General features: G+C 40.5%; 1 protein-coding gene across 1 annotated transcript in view; it reads left to right on the forward strand.

The window, feature by feature from the left end:
- The window catches only part of mindy2 (MINDY lysine 48 deubiquitinase 2), a 20,537-nt gene extending 10,866 nt beyond the window's left edge, over positions 1 to 9,671 (forward strand). Inside the window, exons 5-9 of the mRNA XM_080050164.1 lie at positions 943 to 1,148; positions 1,950 to 2,123; positions 3,269 to 3,481; positions 5,287 to 8,973; positions 9,140 to 9,671. Coding sequence (XP_079906290.1) covers positions 943 to 1,148; positions 1,950 to 2,123; positions 3,269 to 3,481; positions 5,287 to 5,478 — 785 coding nt within the window. The 3' untranslated portion in view covers positions 5,479 to 8,973; positions 9,140 to 9,671. The remainder of the gene's footprint in view (positions 1 to 942; positions 1,149 to 1,949; positions 2,124 to 3,268; positions 3,482 to 5,286; positions 8,974 to 9,139) is intronic.
- The last annotated feature ends 1,219 nt before the right edge of the window (positions 9,672 to 10,890 follow it).

The following is a 10,890-nucleotide window of genomic DNA, read 5'->3' on the forward strand; positions in this document are numbered from 1 at the left end:
TTGCTCCTTTCTATTACATTTCTGCATTTTTAGCCTTGAAATCCACTTGAAGTGGTTTGATGCGGATGCTACCCATCATTGCTTGAATAGATCATTTTACAACCACTTCAAAGTTATAGTGTGTAACCTTTTCATATTAATGATTATCTGTTACATTCAAGCCATTACCATGTGAGTTGACACAAAGTTCATTAAGCTTATCCGATCTGCAAAACTCTCTGTATTTCTCAGTATGGCAGTGTTAACAAACTGGTGTCACCCCCTGACACTGACGCAGGTGCAAAAGAAGCGCCCAAAAAATGTGTCAGTTGTTGATTCTACTGAAGGCTTACCTCATGTACATGCGCCAAAAGTGTTGTTATCACCCAGAATTCCTCATGGAGGCGACAGAAGTTACGCCCTATAGCTTTAAATGGACCAATGTGTTTTTTCGTCCTGCCTCAGTGTGCTTTTGAATCACATTGAGTTTCTCTTCCGTCTCTTAAAGTTGTTTCCCTGTCTGTTTTGGCTATCACGCTGATTCCTTGTTAGTGTTGGCTCCAAAGTGAATGCCGCTCCATCACTTGCCATCTGCTTCTCAGTCTATATTAAGTTCACCAGAGTAACCAGTTCCAGCCGCGCAGAGTCAGGATGTGCGATGTAGCTGCTACAGACATTACAGCAGGGTTTCCAACGCGCTTTCCAAACAGTGACCAATTCGTTTTCATGAATGAGTAAAAGGACTGCTTGATTGTTGATTGTCGTGCGGACATCAAACCCAGTGGCCTGTGGTCTATTCAGGAAAATATTTGTAAGCGGAAATACAGTTAAGTAATTGAATGAAAGTTTTGCTTGAACCCTCCTAAGCTTGAAAACTACTTCAATTGCTCACACATGCCAATAGGAAGGCGGCAGGTGGAGCGCCATCCCTCAATTTCAAGTTAAACCTTTACGCTGAAACAGGGTTTACAAAGACAAAATATTCTCCTTTCTGCATTTTTTTCCCTCCTCTTGGCCTCGGCCCAGGCATCGTGGCGGAGCAGTTTCTGAGCAGCACAGCCACCCAGCTGACGTACCACGGCTTATGCAAGCTCACGTCCACTGTGCAGGAGGGAGAGCTCTGTGTCTTTTTCAGGAATAACCACTTCAGCACCATGATCAAATACAAGGTGAGGACTAAAAAACTACTGGCAGCACCTACGCTCTTAACAGTTTGGCATTATTTGAGTAAGATTGAGATTCACATGTGGAGCAGCAACTTAAAATGGGTCAGGTTGAGATATTATATTTCCCCTTCCAGTCAGTGACGGGCGCCTCAAATTTGCTCTGATTTTACCGGATCAATTACCATGTTTTGTATGTCATATTGGAATGGGTATTTTGACCGACACCGCTTACACATTGAGGTTATTTTCTTACATGCTAATGTTCACACAGATGTCGGTAATCTTTTTCACTGCACAGACTTGCAACACGATGTTCCTAATACTGATGAAAGCTGCGTATGTATTTGTCACATACACGCAATATTAAAATCAGGCATCAGTGCATGTGGTACGTCATCTGCATCACATCTCTGACAGCCCTTGACCACAGCTGGCGCATCGTATCACTGCAGTTTGGACAGACCCTTTCCTGTTATCTACAGGAGGGGGAAGTGGAGGCTGCTCAGTCTCATTTTGAATAGCACGCTGCGGTTGCCAATGTAAGCAAAGCTGAATGTGTCACCTTTGTCCCTCAGATGAAAGCTGCGTGACAGCTTAAAATAACTGGAAAATCCTTCAGCTTTTTACATGAACATGCAACATACGGCACAATCAGAAACGATAAACACAACCGTGTGTACAGAAAGTGTGGGTGTGTACTCACAGCAGAAAACATGGGGCCGTGTGGGTGTGTGTCAGTGTGTATGTAGCGTGACGCTGATTAGACATGTTGTGTTGTCATGTTCATGTGGTTGTATCCTTTAGGGCCAGCTGTACCTGCTGGTTACAGACCAAGGCTTCCTGACGGAGGAGAAGGTGGTGTGGGAGAGTCTGCACAACGTCGACGGAGATGGCAACTTCTGCGACTCCGAGTTCCGGTTGCGGCCGCCGTCCGATCCGGAGACAGTGTACCGAGGCCAGCAGGATCAGATAGACCAGGTCTGAGCACTAATGCAGGCAAGGCTAGAAGAACCAGCGATTATCCACTCCGAAAAAACCATGACCCGCGCTTAATCCAGGATGTGCTTCTCACACCACAACAGTATACCACAACAGCCAATACACAATGAATGGCCAGTAATGTTATGCTGGTGTTCACTGTATTTCCCTCGGGCAACCTGTTAGTGTGCAGAAATTAGAAGAAAGTGCTGGAGGAGAGGAGGGGACAAAAAGGTAACAAAACACATGGCATCAAATCCCTGGAAACAACAGAACTCTGCTGTTGACGGGGGAAATAAGGACTGTTCCTCAATAATAGATGTGATGCAGCTGCACATATCAGCTTATTTAGAAACATGCACCTGGCAGGGTTGAATGGTGCCTGCCTCCATTCTCATCTACGCGTCAGGTTTATGTCTGCCGGGCATCTTCACTGGTTTTACAGCTGTCTGCTCATTGGTTGGCCAGAGTAGTCCAAATGAGGAGCATGCTGAAAACCTGTCTGCCTCACTCTCGCACACAGATGACTGACTAGACAAGAGCATGGGAGCTATGACTTTTTAATCTCCATGCCTACTCAGGCCCAGCCCCTCTTTATTTTACAGATTGGGCTTTGGGTGAGAACTTGTCTTTGTGTATCAATTTTCTGAACACATAATCCATTGCGGTTACATTGGAGAAAACGTTTATTAATCCCAGTGGGGGAAATGGGATCGTTGCAGTAAAATGAATTTGAAGTACATTAAAATAGATCAAAATACATAGATAACACTAGCATAAAGGAGGCTTTGTTAACCGCACCACAATTATACTACAAAAAGCCCAATGCAGAAATAGATAAATAAAGGAAAACAAAAATTACAAGTAAGGAAATGTCAATCACAGCTGTGTCTATGTGTGGATATGTCTATTTGCAGTACGGATTGTAGAAGTTCAGCTGTCGCATAATCAGAACACAGTAAACATACCTAAAGGACAAAACAAATGAAAAAAGGCCAACCCAGTTTCCCCCCTTATATACTCGAAACGATATAGCTTGGTTCCGGACTATACTACTAGCTAGTCGTTTGGTTAGGCTGTGCGAAACTACTCATAGATCATTAAGTATCTCTCTCTCTCTCTCTCTGTCGGTGCATGTGTGTCAGGACTATATGATGGCGCTGTCGCTGCAGCAGGAGCAGCAGAGCCAGGAGCTCCAGTGTGAGCAGCTTCCAGAGGGCATCAGTGACCTGGAGCTGGCCAAGAAGCTGCAAGAGGAGGAGGACCGCCGAGCCTCTCAGTACTACCAGGAGCAGGAGCAGGCCGCTGCAGCAGAAGCAGCAGCAGCAGCAGCAGCAGCAGCAGCAGAACAGGCACAGGTGGGAGACAGGGAGAAGAAGTAGGACTTTTAACTAATCTGAGGCATTTAATGTGGCATAGAAGGGAAAGCTGTTGCCTCTTTGAAAAACAGATGGATGTCAGAGAGTCTATTTAGGAGGCAAATGGCGATGAAAAGGGAAAGTGTTCTTCTTTCTTTTTTTTGTAATGCTGCTGATGGCATTCACTGTGTGATCATTCTGATCAAGGTGCAGCCATTGTCCCTGGAACTGCATCCGATAGTCATTACACCTCTTTGTTGCGGATATAGGATATAGATTAAATGATCGCTATAAATGGCACCATTAGAACTGATTCTCAAGAAGCTTTTGAGTCTTTTTTATGTCCTGCTTTCATTTGAATATTCCTACTTTTCTTTCTGCATTTCATATTTCTTTACACCATAGAATGTAGAGAAGAAAGTTTCAAATACAAAAAAAAATATTAATAAAGTATTAGTGAAATCTAAAGAAATCCCAGAGCCTAGGTTAATGTTATCATTTATCTTCACTAAAACCACAATAGTTTCCAGATTTCTTCATAAAGTTTAACCAGGACAGAAATATTTGGCTCATCTCCTTTTTGTGCACAGTTCAGGGGCCGTATTCACAAAACATTTTAAGGCTAAGAGTAGGTCCTAACGTGCTGATTTAGGAGTAACTCTCAAAAATAAGGGGCGTTTCACTCCTAATTTTAGGACTCCTAACTTTTTAAGATAAGTGTAATTCACAAAGCATTTTAGCGCTAAAACTAGCTCCTAAATCTATAAAAAGCTATAAGTCACTAAGAGTAAATCACAGACAACCATTTGATGGTGTTTTGGAGAGATTTAATGCTAGTGAGCTTTATAAAAGGTACCTTTAATAGCTGCAAGGGTTTAATGATCTTAGTAAAGCTATATTTAGAAAGTATAGACACATTTATATTTATTATATTGTTATAAAAAAATATTTATTAAGTTCATTTTCCTCCAGTTGCTTTGGGTTTATGATGCACTGAAAGTTACTGTTGGTGTCACGTTTGGGTTTAATTTCCTACTAGAGTAGGCCTATATGTGGCGCTTCGCAGCATCTCCTCCGTTCCACAGATCCGCTACTGTATAGTTGCGTGTCTCGCCTTTTTCCTTCCGCATGTACTTTACGATTTCGCCGGCTGTTGTTTCTAAATTGTGAATTTCCTGGTTTGTCGCTGTCTGACTATTGCTGCATAGTCCGCCATTGAGAGAAATACAGTGAGAGTGCATGGCGTGCAGCTGTTCAATGAGGATATTTTTCCGATTCAAATCATTGTAAAATTTAAAATGAATAGACCTATGTGGTGCTATTGTAGGTTAATTGTGAACAAATGTGTGGGAAACCCTGCAGTATCTTGGTTTCATGTTAAATCAGTGTCACTTGTCATTAATTGTATATAAAAACTCTTTACTTTAATACAGCGACACGATATGGATATCTCCCACAGTGTTTCCATCATAAATTCACTCTTAGCTCTCATTCCCTCTCAGCCAATCACTGTGGGCATAGAAGGTATGAACATGACATCATCCATAGCAACAGGGTCAACACCGCCCTCTAGTCTTAGCTAAGGAGTCCCTCCCATTCCTTAGTAAAAGTTGGTCTTATCAGCTTTGTGAATAGGTTTTAAGAAATTACTCCTTACTAAGAACTTTTAGTGCTCCTTAGGAGTACTCTTAGCGCTAAGATAAAATGTTTTGTGAATACGGCCCCTGGGCAATAAGTATCTTTTCTTGTAAAATTCACCAACACATACTGTATTTATGAATTGTTATTATTTTGACCTTGTGCAGCAGGGCCAGCAGCAGGAGCCGGCTGAGGGAGACGAGGCGGACAGAGCTGGTGCTGGAGGCAGCGGAGCAGCAGCCGGTGCTGGGACGGCGGCGGCGGCCGGAGCCTCACCCAGCCCGGGAAAACAGTCCTCTAGCGGGGAACGCAAAGCCAAGAAGGAATCCAAGGATAAAGACAAATGTGTCATTTTGTAACACACAGCGTGTCTGCGTGTGAGCGTGTGCGTGCGTTTTCTGTGCATTTTGCGAGAAAAAAAGGGCAAAGCGTTTGTTTCTACGCAGACCGGGCGAACGACGCTCCGCCCCAAAACGTGTGACAGACAAACAAGGGAGAGGAGGTGTTTGAGGACAGGTGTTGAAAAAAGGACTCAACAGAGGATTTGCTGTTCCCAAACCACTGGTGCCTGCTATCCTCCATCCTCTCTGGGGATCCTGGACATCAGAGGAAAAGGACACTACGACGACAACTACCCCTTATCTTTCATAGAGTCGGCCAAACTTTGTTACTAAGTTGCACAGTGCACTATCTTTGTGATGTGGGGTCAAGTTTATTCGGGGTGGTGTGTTTTTATAGCAAAATACATAATCTGAAGAAACAAAAAAATGTCACCCGCTCACCACGTTCTTTTGTCCCCGAAACAAATCATTCATTTTTCAACCTAGCAGCTTATAAGCTTTTTTTGTTTTTGATTTTTTTATACGTATAAATATTTACAAAACGTATATAGACAGATCCAGTTTTTTTGTTTTCAGTTGAGTTTTTTTTTTATAAGTTTGCCGTTGATGCCAAGACTGACATTTTTATTTATGCGTTTGTGTAGAGAGGAAGCTTTTGGGAGAGCCTTTATTTATTCCCTATAAGCTGAGAGGGAATATTTTCTCATAGTACTGACTTTTGGAAATCAATGTAACACTTTGTGTGTGTGTGTCCCATCGAAAACACTATGTAACTAAGGGTTGATTAATGCCAGATAGCTGCCAGATACTGTAGCTACGCAACAATCCTCATCAAAGCATAACCCTGTTCAGATTTGCCTTACCAGAGTATGGCAGGTGTTGCATTCTGCTCTGTTTGATTGTGACTCTGTGTCTGTTCTCATGTGTAGGGTACATACAGTACACGTGTGACTGTGACTCTGTTCTCATGTGTAGGGTACATACAGTACACGTGTGCTGTATGATATAATGGCATGTGGTGTAGTATCATTTACTGAGCACCACTGATGTAACAAGTTTGAATTTGAAAATAGCCAGATATATTGTGCGATATCAGTCAAGCTACAAATTCTTCAACCGAGAATAATGTTGCATATTTTAAATTAGGATTTTTTATTTGATTTGTACACACACACACCAAACACACACGCTATTAGCTTTTGGCAGATTACATGTGTGTTAGATCGTAACCAGTGTGGTAGTTTTGAAAGGTCCTTTTATTTCAAGAGATGCAGTGTGCTTGCAGCACCATCATGATCTCCTCCGTTAGTTTCACTGGATGTCAAAGTTCCTCCACACCCAGGTTTTGAAAAACACCACAGCGTTCAGTAATATGTATATAATGTTCCTATGAGCTAGGAAAAGTTTAAAAATTTGAGAACATCTTCTTTTCTACAAATCATACGTAGATATTTTCCCCCTTAGTTCTCCACAGGTTCATCTCAAAGTTGCCTTTTATTGCCCCTCCTAGTAAAAATGTTATAATGTAGAAATTTTAAAATCAGAGAGGGGGGTAAATCATCCGATTTCTTGCCCAAAGTTCAGAAATGAAGCTGTCCTGGAGGCATGGGATTTACATTCTGATTGCTGAAGTTCTGTGGCATCACCACTTAACCTGTTTGCATTTCACTGAAGCGTTGAGCGTGCAAACACACGGTGTACATATTTACATAACGCGTTTCTATAATGGATTTATCTAGTGGTTTGTGCCATTATCGTACCATTGGACTGCCTCCTGGAGAAACTTTTCTATCAATACATTCCAATTGGATGCCTTGACTCAAGCCTTTCAGACTGAGGGAAACGGTCATCAGTGCTTGTAAAGGGTTCTCCATTATTCTTTATTCGTGAGAACAAACTCAGCGCCAGGGCAGGACGATAACATGGTGGCAGCAGGCTACCGACTGTGTGGGAAACCCTCTGTCATGGGCTTTGTATGATGGCTGGAGCTTTGAGCTCCACGATTGCTTCGGCCCCTAACAGGGCTGTGTTGTTTTTTTGTTTTTGCTTTTTTTTGTAAATATATTAGGCCTTACAACATTTCAGCATAATTTATAGGACAAAAGGAAACAGGTGTATTATCAGAGAAAGACAATCCATGCATTCTTTTCACAGGAAACATACAGAAATACTCTCAGGCCTTTTTCTGAAGGGACAGAGTGTCTTTTATGTATCGGCACAGTTCCTCGGCCTGTAGTCACTTTTTCAGTCAGGACTTTTAAGTATTTGTGCATGTATACACACACAACTACAACTATTTTGACACGTTGAAGGACTTAACACTATTATTTAAGACCCTTATTGTTGAACTTTACACTAAAATAAAAATAAAAATGACTGAAGCTGCTCGTTTTGTGTTAACTTGGACTACCTGATAAATAAAAAATAAACAACCTTTGGACAGGCTTAAAGGAACATTGTTAATTATGTACACTTTTCAATGACTCCTTGGCAGTTATTTCACATGCCATTCAAATAAATAACACATATAATCATAAGGTGAAAGAAAGGAGTCGACATTGTGCTATTGTTTATGTCTGTCTTTTCTTCCTTTGACCCCCGTTTGAGTTGGCATGAACATGCTGATTAAACATTCTAGTGGAAGTTTAGAACATTGAATATTCACTTTGGGCTGTTTGAGCTGATATGGAAAGGATTTTATTTTTGGCATTTGCATAAGCGAAAGAAGCACGGTGTGACATATGCCACACATTTTTATTTGTAGTACTGTTAATTGATATTTTTTCAGATTAACTACTGTGCATTAGCTTGCTATTCCTAGTCATTATTACCAGAATTTGATATGTTTTGTTGTGTAGTGTTTGTTTCACCCTTAGTTCCTAAAATGAATTGATCAGAAGGATATTGTGTGTTCAATGTCTCAAAAGTGGTTTTCTTGTATGCCTTGTAAAAGTGATGGTGGGGTAAATGCTGTAAGAAAAAAAAATGTGTATTGACAAGTTGGTCGTTGAACAAATAGTGGTTGTAATTGGTTTTGCACTGTTACATTGATATGCACTAACAGAAGAGAAACATACCTCATTTTATACAGAACATAATTGTGCAACAGTGGTATTGTTCTTTGGGTACCTTAAAAAAAAAATAATAATAATGTCCAAAAGGATTATCTCGACGTGGTAGCGGTTAGCGTAAAGTAGTTACGAGGAACTTTTAAATAATTCTTAACAGTCTTATTTTTCCTTTGATGATCATAAATTACTTTGTCTGGGTACGCTCACCCAGGAACAACAGCTGGCGTGGTAAAAACACTACCACTTTTGTCCAAAGGGGTCGCTAGAATTAACACAAACTGAAAGTTCCTCGGAGCACCTTTAAGCCGAAGCTGAATTATAATAATTGTTTTGTTTTTTTTAAATTATAAAAGGGCTGTTGTTAAGGTTTTGGCTTGAAATGGGAAAAAAAATTGTACCACGTCAAGAGAACTTGCTGCAATTTGATATATTCAGGTTAGTGGTACACCTATTCCAGACGAAAAGGCTACCAATTCACTGCTCAGCTCACTATATGAATTACAACAAAAAATAAGATGAGTGTCGGGTGAATTGTTCTAACATGAGCAGTTTTCTACAAAGTGTGGAAGTAAAATATGTAGATGACGCTGGTATTCGACACCAATCAGCAAAAATAATGGTGTAGGTGCACCCCTAATTCAGGTAGTTATTTTTTTGTTTTTCAGAATTCATCATTCAATGACACGACTTTTCAAATGTGCTCAAACTTTTACAAAGAAAGCAGGGGGAGAAGGCTGCTTTATAAGGCACGATTGTTGTCATCTATGTAGCAGAGAGAAATGTTTGTTCTTGTGTGAAACTTGCACCCAGACTGCTGAACAATCTGAAGGGAGACATTTTACTTTAATGCAATATCAAACTCAAACCAGATTATACTTTGTGGTGCTTGTTTATTGTGGACTGAAAAGTAAGGCAGATTAAATGTTTTCATTATTGACCCCCCGGCCCCCCCACCAAGACCATTTCCACTGTATGGCCCATTGTGTTTATATTTCACATCAGCCTACAAGCAAAAGGAAGGTCTGTGAATACAGGAGGTTACTCATTTGTGCCCATTTTCAATGTTCATCTATTTACATAAATGACCAAATAATGTATGTTGTAGCCTTTCACAATACAGTCACATAATGTATGTGGTAATATATATATATATATATATATATATATATACACAAATATATAATATATATATATATATGTATATATATATGTGTATATATATATATGTATATATATAACATAAAATGCCTTATAGACGAGGGACATTCAACCTGATTAGAAGGATAATAAAAGACTAAGATCAGTAGTTACTTTGTTGTCGTTTGTCACAGGCCTGAATCACTTTGAAGAAAATCAGATATGTTTGATCACATGTAGGCTATCTTCAAAGAAAATATGTTCATCAGTGCGAAGGATTTCAAATGACCGATGGCAAATGTCGGAGGAAACTGCATCCGAGACCAAGAAAAAGGGGTGTAGGGGGCGCCCTTATAGCTCAGTATGTAGGGCGTCGCCCCTCCCCCCCCCCGGGCCGGGCCCAGCAGCAGACCCGGGTTCGATTCCCACCCGCGGTCGTTCTCTGCATGTCACTCCCCTCTCTGCCCCATTTCACCTCTCTCTTCATACTGTCAAATAAAGCATGAAAGATGCCAACAAAATATCTTAAAAAAATTAAAAGGGGTGTAGAATTTAGCAAAATGTTAATTAATGTAGGAGGTTTTGTGGGGTTAGAGGAACAAATGAGATAGAAAAGTTGGAGAAAATATTTTAGCAAATTTACCTAAACCAAGCACCTGGCCATGCATGTAAAACTGAAGAACTAAACAATACGGAAGCAGACCAATCAACTCTACAACTCATACCACAGATTTGATCGTTCTGAAGGAAAACTCTGTAATAGACCCTCAGGTCAAGTCATTGCAGTGTTATATCAGAAGTGCTCGAGACACCCAGGTTCTGACTCTCCTGAAACTTTGGAAATTTTCATTGAAGTTTATGATTTCAAACACCAAGTCAAGCCAGACCTCGAAGAAATCTACAGGAAATAATTGCGGAAAATTCAAAAAATTGACACGTCTATTTAAAAGTGGAACTCCCCCCATGGGTGTTGCTTCTTCTTGGCGATTGCAAACATTTAGCAACATATGATAAAAGAGGGTCAAGGAAAAAACGATGCAGGTTTTGGACTATGAATGACTGAAGAGATAGCAAGGGGCTTTTGTACAATTAATTACTAAAATAAAGCAATACAATACAGGTTTTAAATCCAGTCACCACCTGCAAGTTAATTCCTAAATACATTTTAATTTTATAATAAAATTATACCCATTTGTTTTATATGCCATTCAATCCTCAGGTC

This window comes from Ammodytes marinus (genome assembly GCF_949987685.1).
Source record: "Ammodytes marinus genome assembly, chromosome: 1".
NCBI classification, from domain to species: domain Eukaryota; kingdom Metazoa; phylum Chordata; class Actinopteri; order Uranoscopiformes; family Ammodytidae; genus Ammodytes; species Ammodytes marinus.